The sequence below is a fragment of the Mizuhopecten yessoensis genome, unplaced genomic scaffold (assembly GCF_002113885.1).
Source record: "Mizuhopecten yessoensis strain PY_sf001 unplaced genomic scaffold, ASM211388v2 scaffold3355, whole genome shotgun sequence".
Taxonomy (NCBI): Eukaryota; Metazoa; Mollusca; class Bivalvia; order Pectinida; family Pectinidae; genus Mizuhopecten; species Mizuhopecten yessoensis.
This window is the reverse complement of record NW_018405003.1, coordinates 90787-112640: the sequence shown is the minus strand read 5'-3', so window position 1 is coordinate 112640 and position 21854 is coordinate 90787. Positions and strand designations below refer to the sequence as shown.

Below are 21854 nucleotides of genomic sequence, written 5' to 3'. Positions count from 1 at the left end.
CAACAACACCTATGAATCTGGGCGGTACAAAATGTAATGTTTGATTTACATCCTACGTTGCTCTGCTTTCCCCTATAAGCACTGTTGAATACCATTAAGGTATCCACCCCAGGATCCCTACCGCCATATGCATATATGTATATGGAACTGACTTCCTTGCAGGGACGTTGGGTCTCCGCCCCCCCCCCCCCCCCCCCAGTTGTTACTTATCATAAGACTAATTAAGGTAAGCATGCATGTATTTGTTTCTCGTTGTCTTTTATACTATTTTTTACACCCCATCATCAAAATATAAAACCTAGTAGCCCGAAACATAGGTCTCAAAGTAAATTTGCCTGTTTTATATAATTATATCTGAAGAACCCAATGCAACATTTGGGATCTTTATATTTTCTCTCTACTTCCTTACAAACTTTTTGTTTGCCGTTGGAAAGACAGCTATTGGCCTTGGTATTGAATATTTGAGCTGGTGAGGAAGGCAATGGGTTTTCCAAGGTTGGACAAAAGTACTTTAAAAATTATGGTTTCAGTTGTTATTCATTTCTAAATGTTCGGCATTTTGGGTAATTGAAACAACTCAAGGTAACTCGTCGTCAGTAAGTTGACAACTCGTCGTCAGTAAGACGACATCAGCCTTCCGCTATTACAGGGAGGCAATACATCACAATGCCCCCTACAGTACATATGTATGTATCCTTGAAGGACCTTTAGTATTAAATATGATGTTAAACTAGATATAGAATCATAGCAAATTAGTCTCCCTATTAAAAGATTACAGAGAATTAATAGCTTTTACATTCCTATATATATATCCTAAAAATAGGTAAGAGCAAAAAGTTTGGCCTGGATCATAAGTGGATGGTGTGGTGTCCAGGGGCTCAGGTTCATGTGGGATAAAACTGAAGCAGCCCGGAAAGGGCAGGTGACCGCACATTTGTATGTCCATTATGAGATTCAAACCCTGACCACCTTGGTGAAAGACAAGATTGTTATCCAACAGGTCACCCAACACCCCAAGCTCATTATTATACAGAAAAAAGGACTCCTTCTCATATTGATTTTAAAGCATGTTGATATTACCTTTAAAATTCAAAGGGTTATTAAAACACAAGTCAAATAGACAGGTTCTTTCAAAATCAAGAGTCAAATTTTTGGGGGTCAAAAATACCCTCATGATCAAGTGTTTTCTGAAATCACGATGTTTGTGTTCTTTGTTGCTAATTTTGATTGATAACAACTGGGTTTAATGTTATCACGATGCACATTTGTACAAAATAGATAGTTTTGAATGAATAGCTTTGAAGATCTATGATGTTAAACTAATATTTGATACTGGTGAATTTTCACATCAGTCCCTGGTTTTCCCCAAATCAAACTTCCTCCTTTTGAAAGACACGTATATGTATCAACATGTAGCTGAAACTAAAAAGCATGGAAACTACTAAATTTATTGTTTCCTTGTGTTTGATAATACACAGCTTTTCATTTTCTACCTCCTCAACAGAGCATAAAGGACTAGTTTCTGTCAACCCTGCATGTGCCTCAATTGCAAGCTAATTTATCATCAGAACTGGAATACATTTGAAGCAATTTAACCAGCGATATATATCTAGCCTTTTCAAAAAGGGTTTCCCGGCAATTACGGTAATCTTATTAAAACGATAGAAAATAAATAGCAATCAATTGCAGCAATATCATGAAGATGTTATCTTTTGAAAAGCACTTTTGTTGTGACTTCAATTAAGGGCTTTGGCAATACCTCAGACGTCGGCTCTTCTGTCTGCTGGTCAGGAGATGCTGCCCCAGATCCAAAGTCATTGTTTTCATACAGAGAAAACTCATTATGTGCATTGTTTTCAATTTCATCTCCTTGGTTTAATGCAGCTGTCAGCTCATCGTCCTGAATGTCCCCTTCATCCACATCTTCATTGTTATTATTATTATCATTATGTTGATTGTTAATGCTAACTACAGGTTGCTGTATCAATGTTGACGTGCTGGCAAGAAAAGCAGAGATACCCCTACCGCCATTGTTTCCATTGTCTGACGTTCTTTGCCAGTTACCAAGCCGACTTAGGGAACGCAAATCTTGAATAATGGTATCAATATTATTGTCAGGTGATTTGGGATGAATTCGTCCATGAAGAGAATCAATGTAATTATTAAAATTGGTTAAAGAAATCGCAGCAGTCTGTCCATGCAGGATGTCCTGGACTTCAGGGTAATGCCTGTAATTACGGTCTACCACATTGTTCAAATCTGTCCTCAGTAAACTAAGGAGAATAGCTATGTTGAGCAATCCGTCAGCGAAATACTCCTTGAATCTCATGCCAGCAGCTATCTGAGTTTCCGTGATAACAAGTTATATGTCATAAACACCCGCAATGGGGCTCACGTGTCCATGTTCATAAGTAAACACAAAGCACTTTGTTCTGTTTCGCGTCGCCCCCTAACTGTGGAAATGGTATGAAACCAGTCACTGAATGCCGTTTCAAAATTCCTGTTGTAGAGAAAATGACTAAGATGTATAGTTATCTCAATCCCCTTCAAGATGATCAAAATATATACCACAATATCTAATTAATTCCGATGAACTAAGAAGGTGTTTGTTGTAGTTGTGTACTTGGATGCCATGACAGTTCGTCTGCCGTGAGACACGCACATGCCTTTTTCAGTTAAATGGAATTGTCCTTCATCTAAATGTGCACCTTTCGCCCCGTGTATGATAACTCAACAAAATATGACGAAATGTCACCAGCAGTATTTACAAACATTCGAGAATATTCCTCAAAGTATGTCCAATAGCAGCGGAAGTCGTGTGTGTGAATCAGCGAATTAGAAATTGACGTCATATGGCGCATGCGTATTGTGTAGTTTTCCTTCATTTGATTTACTTCCGGTGCAAAATATTAACCCCCACCTGTCAAACCGAGCACAAACATACCTACCTGAGTATAAGGCTATTTTTTTAATCAAATCCACTGACCCTCCAAATGGATATAGACATGGCGATATGCAATACAACAAAACATTACACACATAACAAAATATCAATTGTAACACTGAAATATTGCATGATGTTATGTTTCATGAAATCAGGTCATTGATAGTTGTTTCTTCACAAGGGCGAACGAACACGAGTAAATGTCGTAATACACATCTCACGAACAAGACAATAACTTACCTGCGTTATAGCGTTGTTATTGCCGGGAACACACACCGGTTCTAATTTAATCATGTTGTCGTTTTACAGTGTTGACGATCAAGTCTCGTTGTGACCTACAGAGCTTAAAGCTCAGACACGGCGCCTTTCAACACCAATAGCAAGTTTATATTCCGTCTGTTACATTAAAGTAATGTCATCGAATCACAACCCCAGTAAATTCCTGGACATTAAAGTGAAAATATGCCACATAAATTCCACATACGAACGAACACAGCGATGACAATTCCGTGCACATCTAGCGCACTCCACTCGCATACATCAGATCCCCTCACACAACTGTACATTGGCTAAACTGTGTCACCTCGATTGAAGTATACGGGATCTGAAGTGAGAGCTCATTGGTTCATCGCCGGTCACGTGGTACGCTGATGAACAACCCCCACATGAACGAGACATTAGCGGTAGTAGTTGTATATTACAGTACCTGCATTATTTGAAATAAGCAAATGATTCGATACATTCTACAGGTGCTCATTTAACCGATAAATTATGTGTGGCATACCAAAGCGCATATGTAATTGCTAGCGATGGATATTAATATAAAATATGTCTTGTAGAAAATAGATAAATACATGAAGGCACAAACAGGTGTTTCAATATCATATACAGGGGTGTACAGCTCACCTATGTATACATCTATATGTAGCCTAAACGTTACTTCTACGGAGTATAACTGAGTACAAACACAAATTATACAGCAGGAAAAAGAGTCAACAACTTTTTAAATCCACGACATTTTGGGAAGCCAGATTTTTTTTAATCCGTAAATTGTATATTAAATACTACTAAAAGATAGATGCTCTCTAAGTCCGTGCTAGCGGCTGTTTTTTTTTATTATTCTTTTATATAGTGCCAGTTCATTTAAATAAAAAGAGAAATAACCAATTTTCAAAAGTGACTGTATTTTTCGTTTATACTTTCTTTGGTGTATACGTTAATGTTTGCACATATCTATCAGTTGTTTCGTTCATCAGATGTTTAATATGCTCTGCAAAAATAAACTATGGAATAAAATAGCATTAACCACAATTAACTCAGCTTCGTTATCTTCTGAATACAATGAGTACAGTGTATTCAGCATAACCTACAAAATGACAGAGGATACCACTGAATGCACGTCAGGGACATAGCTAGCCTTTGCGCGAAGTGAATTCGTTTAGGAATGGTTTTGGGCAGGGGAGTTCTTGGGGCCTCAATTGAAAGTAAGGATGGACTATCAATTTATTTATTTATTTCTCTTTCTTTTTCCCCATTCCATTTTTTTCCACGATCGTTATTACAAAACGAATTAGGTAACAGCCAAAGCCTATGAAATTCCTTTATACCCTATTTTTCTCTTTTGTCAAAAAGTAGAGAGTCGATATTTTCCAGGTACACATACCATCTAAAGGGACTTCAGTTGATGAATATACACAGTAAAGTATACTTTAAACACACGCAGCTCCGATAGAACCACAGTGCATTGTCGTTCGGGTGCACGAGTGATCAATTACATCCACCTATATAACTCGAGTATTGACAATGGCGCTCTGTACTAGCTTGACACTCAAATCATTATATGTAGTACTTATAGTGTACGTACCTGCTCCGAACTACATTATATACCCCTCACTATACCCCGTACATGTACATTATATCATTGGCAAATTGCCATTGTATGCACAGATGTGCAGAAAAGGCCCTCAAACAGGTAATACGATATATAGATACATGGGAACCACAACGTCTTACCTGGTAATATTCAAGTGAGGGTATAGAAGGGGGATGGTTGAGATATATACGACTTCAGAATACAAAAGGATAGAAGGGATGTTAAGTAAAAATAGAAATTAAGAATTTAATTGTTTGATGTACAGATCGAGCCAAGCAACGAAACATATTTCGTCAGTTTAAGACTCACCAGTGGTACTAAGTCTAAGGGCAAACGAAGGAAAATCCATGTCAAATGTATTCGAAAAAAATATATGTAAAAATGCAGCAAAATGGAAAGGTACAATAAAACGTTCTCCCACACAACCGTTAGGAGTTCCCTCACTCCCGACTCATTGGATAGCTGTACAAGTGGGCAACACCCTGGAAGTTATATCAATGGGTAAATCTTCTAATTATGGCGTCAAGTAACAGTGCTTTGCGACGTCATCTTCCATTGTGACGTCATGGTTCATGGCAACGGTTTCTCCGATCGGAAACATGAATAATGTATTCTCAAGGGAAACACATGGGTTTCTAGATATACTATCTAAACGTTGTGAGAATAAAAGGTCCCCAAACTCGTGATGGTTCATTATCATGTTTATCTAAGTCTCGTGAGTTAGTTTTCAAATTAGATAAAGATACTGTAGGTTAACCTCGTATCTTATCGAATTTGAACATTAACCATCTCTAGTTAGATCAATATATTAACCGACAACCACTCGTAGGAGAACCTTTACTTATCGCGTTGAAAATATAAAACTTTTGATTGCAGGAGATAAAATAATTCAAAGCTAGTTATTCCAGCTACAAAGTTTTGGCCTACGTCGGGATTGATATCCACCAGCAGGTTTATCGGCCTTGTTACGTATAAGAATGGCTAGATAAAACGCCGTAAAGAAGTACACATTAATTAAAAAAATACATGTTAATGCAAAAGCTAAATAAGTAAAGATTTACTGCATTATATGTCCAACGGATCTTTCAGTGGAATCAAGACAAACAAATGAAAATTTCGGTAAAAAGTTTGAAACATAAAAATAATACAGAAAACAGAGAGGGAAGGTTATAAAACGCTTTACTACGTTCAATTAACAGCTTTGGGTTACAACAGAAAATAACTTAAGATAGAGTCTATTTATAAGTAACCCATGTCAGAATGCATGTATCAGGGTAACGAGAAGACGATGTATAGATATAAAGGGGGCAGTATATAGAGGGGACGGAGTATAGAAGGGACGGTGTCCAGAGAAATGAAGTACAGAATAAACGGAATATAGAAAGGACAGTGCCTAGAGGGGACGGAGTACAAAGAAGACAGAGTATAGAAGGGAAAGTGTCTTGAGGGGTCGGATTATAGAAGGGACGGTGTCTAGAGGGGGCGAAGTGCAGAGATGACGAAGTATAGAAGGGACGGTGTTTAGAGGGGGTGGAATACAGAGGTGAAGGTGTCTAGAAAGGGCGGTTTTTAATGGAGGCAGAGTACAGAGAAAACGGAATGTAGAAGGGACGGTGTGTGGAGGGGGCGGTGCACAAAAAAGACGGATAATAGAAGGGAGATAGAACAGAAAAGACAAAGTATTCAAGGAACGGTGTCTAGAGTGGTTGGAGTACAACGAAGACGGAATATAGAAGGGACAGAGTACAGAAAAGACATAGTATAGAAGGGTCGGTGTAAAGAGGTGGTGCCGTATAAAGAACACGGAGAACAGAGAAGACGGAGTATATAAGGGACGGTGTCTAGAGGGGGTGGAGTACAAAGAAGACGGAGTATAGAAGGAGACGGAGTATAGAAGGGACGGTGTTTAGAGTGGGCGGATTACAGAGACGACGGAGTATAGAAGGGACGGTATGTAGAGGGGGCGGAGTACAGAGAAGACGGAGTTTAGAAGGGACGGTTTCAAGAGGGGACGGAGTACAAAGAAGACGGAATATATATAAGGGATGGTGTCTAGAGGGGACGGATTACAGCGATGATAGACCATAGAAGGGACGATGTGTATAGTGGGCGTAGTACAGAGACGACGTAGTATAGAAGGGACGGTGTCTAGAGGGGACGGAGTACAAAGACGAATTATAAAAAGGATGGGACGGAGTACAGAGTAGGCGGAGTATAGATTGGACGGTGTCTAGAGGGAGCGGAGTACAGAGAAGACAGTGTATAGAAGGGACGGTGTCTAGAGGGTCAGAGTACAGAGAAGACAGAAAACATATTACAGAAGGGATGGTGTCTAGAGGGGGCGCTGTATACAGAAGAAGGAGTATAGAAACGACTGTGTCTTAAAGGGACGGAGTACAGAGACATCGGAGTATAGAAGCGAAGGTGTCTAGAGTGGAGGGAGTACAAAGAATACAGAGTATAGAAGGAACGGTTTCTAGAGGGGACGGATTACAGAGAAAACGGAGTAAAGAAAGGATGGTTTCTAGAGGGGACGGAACACAGAGAAGACGGAGTATAGAAGGGACGGTTTCTCGACGGAGCGGAGTACAGAGAAGGCAAAATATGTATATAAGAGACAGTGTCTTGATGGAGTTGAGTGCAGAGAAGACAAAGTATCTTTTGGACGGTGGCTAGAGGGAACGGAATACAGAGAAGACAATGTGTATAAGAGACGGTGTCTAGAGGGGCGGAGTACAGAGAAGACTGAGCATAGAAGGGACGGTGTATAGAGGGTGCGGAGTACAGAGAAGACGGATTATAGAAAGAACGTTGTCTAGAGGGAACGGACTTTAGACGGTGGCTAGCGTGGAAGGAGTACAGAGAAGACGGAATAAAGCGGGCGTAGTACAGAGAAGACAGTGTTTAGAAGGGACGGTGTCTTTAGGAGGTCGGAGTTCAGAGAAGACAGTGTATAAAAAAGATGGAACGGATAACAGAGAAGGCGGAGTATAGATTGGACGGTGTCTAGAGGGAGCGGAGTACAGAGAAGACAGTGTATGGAAGGGACGGTGTCTAGAGGGTCAGAGTACAGAGAAGACAGAAAACATAGTACAAAAGGGATGGTGTCTAGAGGGGGCGCTGTATACAGAAGAAGGAGTATAGAAACGACTGTGTCTTAAAGGGACGGAGTACAGAGACATCGGAGTATAGAAGCGACGGTGTCTTGAGGGGGTGGAAGACAGAAGTGAAGGGTATAGAAGCGACGGTATCTCGAGGGGGCGGAATACAGAGGTGAATTAGTATAGAAGCGACGGTGTCTTGGGTGGGGGGGGGGGGGATACAGAGGTGAAGGGTATAGAAGTGACGGTGTCTAGGGGGGAGATACAGAGGTGAAGGAGTATAGAAGTGACGGTGTCTTGAGGGGGGCGGGGAGGGGGGGGGGGGATACAGAGGTGAAGGAGTATAGAAGCCAGAGAAGACAGTGGAAAAATATGAAGAGTAAAAGAGGGGGCGTATTAAGGAAGGGACGGGCCATAGAGAGAACGGAACATAGAGTGAACGGAAATAGGGGTCGGAACATGCCTGGAACAAAGTATAAAGTAGACATTGTATGGAGAGAACGGATTATTGAGGGGATGATATTTAAACGGGGGCGCTGTATAGAGGGAACTGATTATAGAAAAGACGAAATACAAAGGAGGGCGGAGTAATGGAAGTATTTTATTTAAATATGCATTATTTGAACAATTTTGGTCTTAGATCATTATCTAGAATTACGGATATAATTCCCAGACCGGTCTACTTCATCACCGTGGTGGCATGACGAAATGACTTTAGGAGTGCCGTATCAGGACAGGTAATGCACATGCGCAGTAGGCTTGTTAAATATAGTGTTGATCTACCTTCAGCGTTCACATTATCGTTTATCTAGACACCCTTGTATCATCTAGATTTTCAAAATGACGACTGATTTTTTTGACATGTCTGGGGAATGCCTTATTTATAGTAAAGGTCGACTATTGCATGATGAAACCATAGACTATTCATATCACTATTAACATTGAGTATTAACATTCGTAAGATCATAGAGATTTTATATTCCTAATATCATAGAGTTTCTATCTTCCTTATATCATAGACAGATATAGTAATTATTTAATTCGATTCTCCTATTCTTGTTTACTCATGCTATGGAAATGTTGTGAGGTTTTTATTCCTGGAACATGTTCTACGCTTTAATTTTGTTCTTGTTGTTAGGCACCAAGACCAATAATCTGGTGTTAACGAACTATCAATAATACTGTTCATGCCTTCGCTCAAAGACATTAAAGAAAGCGATGGTAATTGGAGGTTAATTTCATCTGCGGATAGAACCCAATATGAGGTAAATTGTAAGCCTCGTTCTGCGGTGGGTGTAGGCTCCGAAGCGTATATTTGTCTGGATTTTGCGTCCCATTAACAATTTTGGTCACTTAAGGACGTGCCAGGTTTTGATGGTGGAGGAAAGCCGGAGTACCCGATGAAAAGCCACCGACGTGACGTGCGGATAGTACCTGGTGACTGTCCCTACGTAGGCCTCAACCCGCGACCCAGTGGTGAAGGGCTAGTGGTAGCAAATGCCCGACGCCTTAACCACTTGGCCACCGTGGCCCACCCCTTCTCCGAAGTGTAAAAAAGCAGATTTCGGTGACTTGATATCATTTTTTGCTGTCACTTACATCCGGTTTCTGTGAAACGAAGTCATCATTAAGGATGCAATGTTTTACCAGGTATATTCTGGGGGTTCTATATGGTATATACCAGAGAAAAAATGCACAAATGGTTATCCCTTATAATTGAATTTAAAAAAGACAGGCAATATTTTATAGTTCATAACACATAAACACTTATCAATTTCTGTTAAAAGTAAAATTGTTTTGTACAAAAAATAAATAATCACTGGGCATTAATTTCATTAATATTGCCAAGCAACTTCAACCAATCAGAAGTTAGCATTATAAATTGCGGTGTACGACGTCATCACTTTTTGTGTTGTCGTCTTTAAGGCAAACATTAGGGAAAAAGACAAAAATAAATTATTTAAAAAAAAATCTTGGCGATCAAAAGCAATTTGGCAGAATTGCATTTCTTTAACTATTTCTTTTCTAATGATTCCAAAAGATGTGTTTAATCCTTGTTACACACTTGCAATACATTTTAACCACAAAATACGAGAAAAGTGCTGAAAATGTAATAATGGGATTTTGGTATATCCTGCTTTATCAAGACCTGTTCTATATTTCCCAACTTTTTAGAAGAAGAAAAAACGAAGAAAAAAAACGTGGATAGAAGGATTATAGTCCGTTTCTGTGTTGGTTACCTGTACTGAATTTGTGTTTTAACCTGTGGTTAATTGATCTATCTAAGGTTTTGTATTTACTCAGGTTAAAAGATGATAATTTAGTAATAAGATATCAACAATGATTAATAAGATTAAGAAAATAAGACTTCGAAATAAATTTATATTTTTTTTATATAAATATTTTATTGTTTATTGTGATGCGGATATGACATTTAAGTGACTTAAACATATTTATTGTCCAAATGGGTAAAATGGATTTGGAAAAAGTTATTGCACCTACTATCAACATTTCAATAACTTTTGATTTCATAGACAGACAATTACAAATATGATATTTAATAAATTTTCAATAAATACAACGCGATGCAGGAGGAGCCATCATAACACATACAAAGCGATACAGCAACATCAGCAGCAGCAGCCGACTTACCTAGCGGAATGAGCGCCTTGACACTCAGGCAGTGATCTTTGACATTTGGGATAGATTTTGTGTTGCATTGTTCGAATGTAAGTTAAACAATGCGATAAAGATATAATGCTAGATTTGACAGTACACGCATTTACAATGTACTAAAGGTCTTGGCAGCTTTGTATTTCAAATGTAATGAAAATGTACACATATTGCTAGATTTGACTACTCTTACATATACTGTAATTGTATTATGCAATTAGTTAATGTCATGTAGGTAAGATATATTGCTAGCTAGTTATTACTTAAATATATTGATATATATTGAATTTACATTTCTATATGACTTATATTAGGTTTTGATCAATAGGTTTCAAACTATTTTGACTTCATATTTTTTTAGCATCGAATCAACTGTTAAATATCAATAAATTTGTGATTTGAATTCCTAACATATTTATGAGATAATTTCAGTCAAAGGTTATAAGGGTATTTTTTTCAGTGAGAGGTACATGTAACGGAAGCATACATATTTGATATAAAATTAAGAGAGTATGCTCAGAAAATCTATTGGAAACACCAATGCAAACCAGCTAAATCAAGGATGCCAATTATAACTAGTTCGTCAGAACGGTCTCCTGGTACATGTATATCCATTTCGGGTTACCGGTTAAAGTTACACGTAGTTCAAAGAAATGCAATTCTACTGAATCCCAATCCTCCGGACTATCTCGAAATGACAGCAAAATGTCATATAAATGAGCGGAGTATATTCATAATTTGTAGCATCCTAAGGGATGTATTTGTTCTGCGACACAATAACAATTAACTGGCATTATTCGCTTATATCGTTCAAAACTTAAATTCAATCTATCTTGATCTGCTTTGTTTTGCTCGTCTGTTCCTAACCCCACCGCCGAACTCATAGTTTAAACCCGTACGATGTGTTCTATCAGATGATCATTTTCTTGTCAGTTTGTAAACATGTTATGCAAATGTTCAATATTAAACAGTGAAAATTGGCGGCGAAGTTTTGCTTCACTTCGGTACGTGGTGCATTTAGGACAAACGCAACTCTTTTCACCGAATACTCTATTTTCCTCCAAAATGAAGCCCCTTGCACGTTACCATCCAGGCCAACAGGAGTGAATACTATACGCTTATTTATTGGTACGAAATTGTTGTAATACAAATATTACTCAACACGTTATCTCGAGTATTTGATTTACACGTGTTATCCTGAAAGCTCGATATTTTTTTCACCTCGAACACATAATCCAGGACAAACATTGGCGTCCACTCACTTTGATATCACGATTACAAGGCATATAATTACAGGGCTTTGACCAAATACAATGAGATTTGAGAACGATCTTCAATTATTTTTCAAGTACCCATAGCATTATAAATGTTAAGTTTGTTTTTCGAACATATACATTGATTGAAAAGTTATTTTTCAAGCTTTCGAAAACGTCTGTTTCCTTTGTCAAAAAAGGTGTAAATGACTGGTGTCCCAGTGTTCATATCAAACTTAACATTTATTATCTAAACCAATCTGACGAATCTCATTCCGAAAACCTGTAATATATTAGAAGCTTGATAAGATTGAAATACAAAAGTGATAAGTAGAAAAGCATTTTCCCCAGCAGGTGACAGAAAAATGATATCCTAATGTTAAATGTTAAAGGTGAAATCACATGATTACTTATATAATGCCGACTAAATTGCTCTTTCTAACAAACATGCAGGTATGCAAACGAAAATACTTTTCACCATATTTGCATTAGCAATGAATTATATCAAAGAAAAAAAGAGTCAAAATTATATTCCTGTGAACTGGAAAATGATGAAATACTCAAGCATACTCATCATAGTATCTGATTATTGTTTTGTTAACATTTTAGTACTCATTTGTTTTTATATTTTTTAGACAGAAGAAGATTAACCAAAATCATTTTGTTTTCAAATTGACCTAACTTTTGTTACTTGCATTTTAAACATATCACAAGCAAAAATTAATAATCGTATCCTTACTTTTCTATGGAAATGCAATCTTGGTTGGGGTATATATTGATAAGTGTGTCAAAATATAAACCTATATATTATGCCACCACATTGGCCTCGTAGTAAAGATGCTTGGGAAAATCCACGATATCTAAATAACAAAAATCCTGTGGTATTACTTTTGAAAGTATCTTATGTATCGGTTATTATACTGTTATTAATTGTATGAGTTTTGTTAAAAAAAAGCTTTTTGCATCAATAAATTAGACGTTAAACCGTGTTTTTTTCAATTATATAATCAATTTAATATCCCACCACCCTGCTCTTTGGGAGAAAGAATATTTGATTTATTGAATGACTACCGCACAACTTTACCCTATTTCCCTTTTAATATAAAGGTTTACGAAGCGTGTTTTTTCCTCCAAACTATTTGGTAATTGACAAAAGAAAAAATGAAAAATCCTGTAGAAAAATTCTTCCCTGCAATCGTGCGCATTTTGTTTAATAAACAAACCCTGCGTAGACCAGCCTCCATCTGTATAATCGACTTGTAGAGGTGTGTCTGTAATTGAAAGTTGGGGTTTCTTCCATTTTTCACACGACCCTTTGTGGTTTAGAACTCGGTCACCACACACAATACACAGATGTTGCTTAAATGTGCCAAGACAATTGTACAGGTAATACACCTTTAAAAATGATATACCGACCCTAACACATTTAGGTTACGACTGACCAGTCGGAGACTGATGCAGGATATATGTTTGTCCCCCTCAGATGGGAGGTATTAAAGGAGTGGGTGCATAATTTATTACAGCTACCCCGCCACTGGCTAAAGTAGCTTTAATTATTCAGGTTCTCCCAATTTAACCCGTCTGCGTGATCAACAACTACTAGGCAATTCCATAGACAAGAAAATAATCACAAATAAAACCGAAAACCACTGGACAATTGTTCAACATTTTTTTTTTACTAAATTGTGTGTTGCAAAGAAAATTATATTATTCTTCTGTTACGCGGTAGCGTACTACAACCTAGGCGTCTGCTAAAAATGACGTTCTTGTAGTTCATTTTATATATATCCGAACCGGATGATGTAATGTCGACACCTGTGATTCATCGAATATATTCGGTTAATATTACTTAATCAAGTCACATAACATTAATATCAACGAAGTACGTCATTGTAAATTATACAGCACTATCATAACTAAAGTCCTCTCCCAAAAGTAATCTTGAAAACTAGCAAAACTACTGCAACCAAAATCAGTTAATAGCCTTGCTCAAGTCCGAAAACGTGTTTATTTGTACAGGGGTGGGGACACGCGACTCCAGCACTCGTGATACAGTACTCAAATAACGTTGTTTAGCGAGGTATACATTTATACGCGATAAATCGGGAAGAGGACATTGAATTATAAGCAGCACTAAAGACGGTAGTGCCGGTATTTGTTATTTTTGAATTACTGCAGTGTTTACCGTTCAATTTGTAAATTGTCATGACGTCACAATACAAATATGAAATGTGATTGTGAAATCACAATACAAAGGTAATATGCACATTTATAATGTGTAATCAAATGTTCCACCATAAAGTACATTCCAGAAAAAAAAGTAAAATATTTCACAATAACTTTCATTATTTTTTTTTTAACTTACCAAAATGTCCTCGATTCGATATCCGTAAATATAGCACATATAGGCACATAGGTAGAAAGTGGTCGATGGTTGTTCTTTAGAGCACATCGTACGGGACGTTTCTGTGTCCAAAACATCCATAGCGACTCTAACACATCAAATGCCGTACCATCGTATAGTGTTGTCGAGGAGTGTGTTCACCCCGCGACAAGTTCTCTCACTTAAGAGGAAAAAGTTTATGTGTAATACATGTGTACGGACATTACAAGGTCAAGTGCATGTAACTGATGTTGGGGAACCCCGTCTCCGCCTCCTCTCTAGTACACATATCAGTATTAATAGGACGAGGTATAGAAGGCTGAGGGCCAATCATATTCAAGATTCCTGGAAATTGTTGTCACTCAGCGTGTTTTACAAGTAATAACGTTCATCCGAGGACAAAGCGATTAGACATTTTTGGTGACATGCTTTTTCAAATCAAAATTGCATTAATTATCTTATTTCAAAATTGATACTCACACAAAAGAATAGTTACGCAGCAAAATCGTTATATTTATTCAGAAAAATCCTTATTTTAAAAAGCTTTAAAAGATGATATATGTATGAGATACATGCACAAATCCATGGACAAGTGCATACAAACATAGAAAAGTCCTCTCCAGATATGTCTGCAGAAATAATTCTCAGAAGAAATACACCGTAAAAATACTTCTGAATACAACATTGGTAATAACAAATAAGGGTGAATCCATCCTCGAAGTTTCTGTCGCGAGAAAGAGAGACTCGAACGTATTAAGGTATTGAGGTATTCTTTATTTCCCATCACGCATTAATGCATGGTTGACATATTTGAAAATATGCAATATTTAATAACAAAGATGAGACCGTGCCTATAACTTCGTGTATCCGTTTGTTGTTAATGTGTGAAATCATAATAGATGACGTCAGTATTAACGTAGTGAAAAGAGTGGGAAATAAGTTAAGGTAGAGTGTTTCGTCCGAAAATCCGGGGAAATATCTGCCCTTTTATAACAGTTTCTCGGGACAACTTGACCGGATTATATTCGCCTACCACCATATGCCAAGTTATATAACGAATTCTGTGTGATGTTTTAAGGAGGAACCGATACATTCTGCTCAATTGTATACTCAGACAATGGAAGCAAGAAATAGTAATTGAATTTATTATAAAATCAAGTTCAGCGGATTTACGAGTACCATTGAAGGAAGCCAAGATAAAGTATACTGATGATGGACACTTGAGAACGGTTAAGTTTCTGGTTGACAATATCTTAAATGAGTTCGGTGGCAATGATTTCCAGCAGACTGTTCGGACTTTTATAGGGGAAAATATTCTGCGTTCATGGAAGTATTTATTTCCTTTTCACACGAGGTTGATGCTAGTGAAGAGCTTATCAGGACTGGTAAACACAAGCTTAGCCAAGACTTTCAATTTCATTTCGAGATAAATCGACGATGTTCTGTTTTTGGATGACAAGAAATGTATTGACCATGCCCATCGTATGACCAATAGTGAAGGATATCTACTGAGCTCTACGATAAACGGCCTGTTACCATTCCTGCTTCTCTAACCTATATCACGATTTCAGTGATTGATGGTAACTCCTTAGGGCCGAATACACAACACAAGGATTCGTTATGAATGTCAGTGCTTTGAGTTATGTGACTTACCAGTTCTGTGCAAAATGGATAATAAGAAAAAAACATTGATGGTGGTGTAACCTGTTTGAATATTCTCTTTTTCCAGCAAGCATGTTCAAAATGTTTGAGCCGTTGATTGGGCCAAAGTCAATACAGTTTGCTAACAAATCTGATGGACGAGCAAGACGCCATTGTACGATACAGCATTTTCTCATGACAATACCAAACGCTATTACCATACATATCAGGACGTAAGTAATAAATAAACACATATATATAGTGTAAAAAGAATAAACCGCTAGGAGGTCCAACGTCGTGTAGGTAGCGATCAGCTGAGGTACTGGTAGAGGAATCCGAGGTGGATACCGATCACGTTCACCGTTAATCTGTTCAGTTATGAAATGAACCATTGCAGGTGTAATCACACCAAACATTTGAAAAAAACCCCAATCATCTTGTATACTGGCTTATCAAAAGTTAAGTGTGTGATCATGGACAACAAGCTTTTCATCAATGAAACTATTACAAAGGAAATTTTCGGTCCTTTTTAAACAGATGTTAATGTTTGTTTCTGAGAATCAAGTTGACAGTGTGAAGCATTGTCCATGTACTGAACTCCTTCTCCTTTCTGCCCTTTGGTGAAGATGTATGGTAACTGCTTAGGGCCGAATACACAACATTCGGACTCGTTATGAAGGTCAGTGCTTTGAATTATGTTCACATTGGTGTCTTTCGGTTCCATTGTCCCTGTTATCGCTAAGAGGGCGTGTTATTGCTTTGATTCAGTGACCAAAATCTATATCGCGGAAGTCGTCGAGGAGCAGAAGACGTTTACCCTTTTGGAACACCTGGTCTCATTTTCCCTCTTTTTTAGTCAGTTCCATGTTAACCGTGCGTTTGTTCATCTTTTGCCCTAGTTTCGATACATTTGAGTTCGAATCACAGTTTTATATCGAAGAACTTCGTATATATAATGAACGCCTTATAAGGATGTTTAATATTAACGCCTCTCTTCGTTGCTTGAGCATGTTACCAATGGGAGAGTGGAGACAATATCTACCCCTTGAATCATAAATAATAGGTAAGTTAACGAGCAATCATCATCCTCAGAATCGAAGGATTACGCTTTCGATATGCACAGAAATGTATCATGATGTAGATTAGAATTGTTATGACGAGACAGGAGCCAATTAAATTCGTAAATGAACAATCGTATCTTTTATGTATTGACCTTAGAAATGCATTTGCTTATTGGAGTTACATTATATGGGGACGGCACTTATTATTCGCACTGTTATCGACTGTGTCAGGACTCTTGGTGTCAGAAACAGGACCACGCTGTCAATCAAGGAAATCTAAATGTCATACATGTCCGTTTAGTCAGTCAATCTTTAACGGATTTTTTTTATTTACTTATGATAGTATTTATTATATTTTTGTATACGTTACCGACAGATACAGTTATGAAAAACGATCACTTTATTTTCTACACTGTTGTTCATCTGGTCTTGTTCTCCATCTTGCTTTTCAAGCGTCATTTGTTCATAATTTGCTCTAGTTTTTTCGATTTTGATGACACCTCGGTATTTTCATGTAGTTGTTTGCAAAAATTTGTCAAAGTAACCAAGACTAGGCCTCGATTTTATTTTAACAAAAACAAAATAATATTATTGAGAGGAGTGGTGTCCTGTTGCGTATTCCGTCTTTGCGTATTGCACAGTTATCTTCTCTTGTGAACAGGTATTGATTGTTACGTCATTGGTTTGTGTGAGAAAATTACGTCGTTTTCTCAAAAATTGATGACGTTACTCTCACAAACAAATGACGTAACAATCAATACCTGCTCACAAGAGAAGATAACTCTGCAATACGCAAAGATGGAATTTATAACAGTATTACTCTTGTGAACCTGTTTGTAAATGATGCTTCGATATGGGGACAGACGGATATAGAAAATATAGGGAGCTGTTACCATGAAACGTTAAACATTGGTGCGGCAGAAAATTGGATGGTCTTCATGCTTTGCTATTAAGAGAACTCAGTTAAATTTTCCGTAAGCATATCTATCTCAAAAATATTGATAAGGCAGACTCCAATAAAAATATACCATCTTGGTTATCTTGGACACACAGATTCTTTTGAAGCGAAAGCAAACATATAAGCATTATTGATATATATCAGAGTCACCGTAATGAAATTGCTGAATGTATTGATACTAGTTCATTTCACTCTGATCTAAGATCTTATGCAATTGTCTGATATCCCACTAGCTTATCTCATGATTTTCCTTTATAAAAATATGACAACGACGGAGAGTTTTAATTTCTAGACTATGAATTTTACACGTATTTATTCTGTACCTTAAAACTAATAATCAATATAATTGAATTCATTACAGGTTTTTGTTGGTAAGCAGATATCGGCTTGGCTCTTAACAATATATTTAATGTTTTAAATGGACTAAAACGTAACGTTTGAACACAATATTATTGAATGAATGATGACGCAGTCTTGATTACTTTAAACCGTGTTTTCTTTTGTACAGTGCAAATATTTCAGCGTTGGACTGGTTTCAGATGTCATTCATAGTCAATATGAATGCATACTGGAACTGACAGATTCAACATGAAGAACGCTAGTCAATAAAATAATCAGATTTGTTTGATGGTAAACCTCTTAATTAACCCTTCTACCAACCAATATGAAAAAGGTGATGATATAAAGACAATTGAACCAAATAATTACTTCACAAGCCATATGAACTTCATCACTTCAATGTACATGTATTTGTACACTTGTAATGTTTGTTATAATAAAAAAGATGAAAGACATCATTTATGTAATATGTCAAAATCTCCTCATAATACTGTCGGTGAAGTTAACAAAAATATCATAAAATGAATTTACATTTATTTAATTGATTATTCACTTTTGGCTAAATTCCAATCAGATTTTCAACCAGGTCTTTCTACTTATGCACCATCTGATATACACTGTCGAGGATGTATCTCCTAATTAATTTACATAAAGAGTAAAAACAACCTGGTTTCAATATATTTCCATGTCACTAGGGCGTATGTTTTTTTTTTATCTTAAGTTAGGTAAATAGAAATAGCAACCTCCAACCCCCCCCCCCCCTAAAAAAAAACCTGTAGCATAGCTCAGAAGTAAATACTTTTGACTTAGGAGTAATAATTCTCTCCAGAATTTAATATGAGTTCCGTACATTACGAAACGTTTAAACAGCTCTTTGCAAAATACATACGAGTTTCAGGAATTGCTCTTGCAAATGCAGTTATTTCTTATATACCCCCACAGGTTAACAAACTATACAAATTATTTTGATTCTGTCATGTATTTCTTTCTGAAAATTATTCGCCCCAAGCTTATTTCAATTGATTTTTTTAAAATATTTTTATCTCCATGAATGAAGTACTGTATATTAAAAACTATCTGCTTTGCATTAGGTTACCTTGAATGGTAAGACAAGATTAAAATGTGCTAATCTTATCAAAGTGTCTTGTAGTGAGAAAGTTTTTTAAGTATGAATCGTAAAAAAGTTCAAACAATAAAGTATGGTCATATAAGGATGTTTGGATATTCTTATTTTCGAGTTGAAGCAGGATACAATAAAAATGTAGAAACGGTTCTGTTTGAGTTACGACAGGGGCCGAAAAAGATGTTGAAAAGCCTACACATCAAGACGGCGCGGTGAGGAATATAATATATCTTGATTCTACGGGATATCTGGAAAACGAAAAACAATTTGATAATCCATGCATGACTACGGTACAATGAAGTAAGGAATAATTAATTAATGACACATTTTCTATATGTAGGTCGCTTACGTTTGGTTAAATCATAGTTGAAAATTTATCATTTCAAAATGCAAATATCATTTTAAAAAGATCTATAGTATTGTATCGTATTAATTGGTATCATACTTATTATTGAGAGTTCGTGTCTTTTCTAGCGTTTTTCCTTCCGCCATACTTGATGTTATCTTTTCATGTACACTTTGTGTGTGTGTTCTGTTCATTTGTTTTGAAGATATCACCTAAGATAAGAGTTAGTCACGCGGTGGCGCGAGGCATGGAAAACCCCAAACGCAACACAATTGTCGGCGTTATTTCAGGCCGTTCATGTGACATGTTCATAGACATTTAGTGGCTCTCATATGACCATCAGACCATTAATAATTATTATAGCGTTTCCCTCGTCCTCCTCGATTTTTTTTTCTCTCTATATTTTCGCTTTTTTCGATGCAGGCACGTTTGTGTGTGAAATTCCGATATAAGTTGTTGAACTTGTGGTAAAAAGTTTGAAATTACTATTTATCGTTAAAGATTTAGTACCAAATTAATTTGTTCTATTGACGAAATAGTACATATATGACCACGGGAAACAATGCACGCTATATGTGATTTGTGTTGTAAATAGTTGGTTCAGTTATTTACTATAGTACATCTTTACATTTTGATTGCATAAGCGCTGTCACATGTACGTGCGTGTGTCTTAATTCAATCTCTAATGAGTAATAACGATAGAATGGTTCAAGGGGCACCGGCTCAGAACACAATGGCTAGTTGGATGCGTTTTACTTAAATAACTATTTATAGAAGTGACAGTGCGGACAAAATAATTTGTCAACGACTCGGAGCAGCCAATACACATGAATAAATATTTCAACTTTCTGCACCTAAAAAACGCCGATTTATTCCTTGTCAGAATTATCCTTATTCGTGTGAAATGATGCGTCACTTTTATTACGGGTTCCTGTAGATATTTGATCACGCCACATTGTGAGTAACAGACTGACCTCCCCTTAAGATGGTGTATCACCATACTAGGCGAATATACATGCACTTGTATGCAACTGGTTGGTGTGCATCAGTCTCGTTTAATGCGTGGACTCTGTACTTTTACAGGACATGTTTATGATTGGGCGATAAAACAAACGTATAGTAAAATAGGACATAAGTCGTAATTATGACATACTTTTAGCAGGATTTAAATACGTGAATTGCGAACGCAATTTTGTTGCAAAAGGATTAACATTATACAAATATGAAATGAATTAGCTAGAATTATATCATATTATATAATCATGCTGAATATTAAATATATCGCTTATTAGACGAATCCCTAGAACGGTTATAACATCGTTTTCAAATTTTCTAGCATCGAAATTATTGCTGTTTTAAAATAACAAGGTTAATCTTCTAGATGTATTGTAGGACTTTGCATCATTACTTCATTAAAAAAGCCAAAACATGAACAGTTACTGCCGCCTCAAAACAGGAAAATATTCTTTATGATTTATGTTGAAACCCATTCAGTTGTAATAATTCCTTGCACCCTTTTTGACGTTTTGTCATGTGAAGAAGGTTAAGGCGTCAACAAAGTCAGGTGAATTAGGTGCGATATAGTTGCAGACAGTGTTACATGGTTTGCAATGGGACGCTGGCTTTATATAGTGTGTTGGCAGGGCTACCCAGTGCAGTCGCTTTTATAGTTGAAGATAACATCAAATTAGCAGTCATACCGAAAAACCACAAGCCGTATAATTCAGCGTACACCGTCATCTTCACCGCTTGTTAAACAAAAGTGAATGTTTTTTTGAAGAAATGGTGTTTCTCGTCATCAAGTTGATGTCCGTATATAGATGTGGATGCATAAAATAGAGCCCAAAATGGAATTCAATATTTTACTTTCGAATAAATATATTATCGTTTGCGGCAAAATAACCCTAACCCTATATGTGTACAATAATACATGTGCGTGCGTAATTTTCTTACAAACTATGCACATGCAACGGTAGTGTAAACAGGTTAGCCGAGTGTGTCTGGTTTTGGACGAATGGTACTGGGGATAGCTATTTTTGGCTCATTTCTGCTGATTTCTTTTACTGCTGGTAAAATTGAAACATTCAGAACTTCATTATAAAGAATAACCATATTCGTTTCATATTTCTCAAATAAGAATCTATTAATCGCTTCAAAGA

At 36.9% G+C, this 21854-nt stretch overlaps 1 protein-coding gene across 3 annotated transcripts in view; it reads right to left on the bottom strand.

Annotated features, from left to right (window-relative positions):
- LOC110447425 (nuclear factor erythroid 2-related factor 1-like) overlaps nt 1–14412 on the bottom strand; it is a 32037-nt gene extending 17625 nt beyond the window's left edge. Inside the window, exon 1 of one of the 3 annotated variants that reach the window (XM_021493110.1) lies at nt 14210–14412. In XM_021493110.1, the coding sequence (XP_021348785.1) occupies nt 14210–14329 (120 nt within the window). In that variant the 5' untranslated portion in view covers nt 14330–14412. Of the gene's footprint in view, nt 1–1759; nt 2861–3184; nt 3552–14209 lie in introns of those variants that run through there. The other 2 variants (XM_021493111.1, XM_021493109.1) reach the window with 2 other exon arrangements.
- Between the last annotated feature and the right edge of the window lie 7442 nt (nt 14413–21854).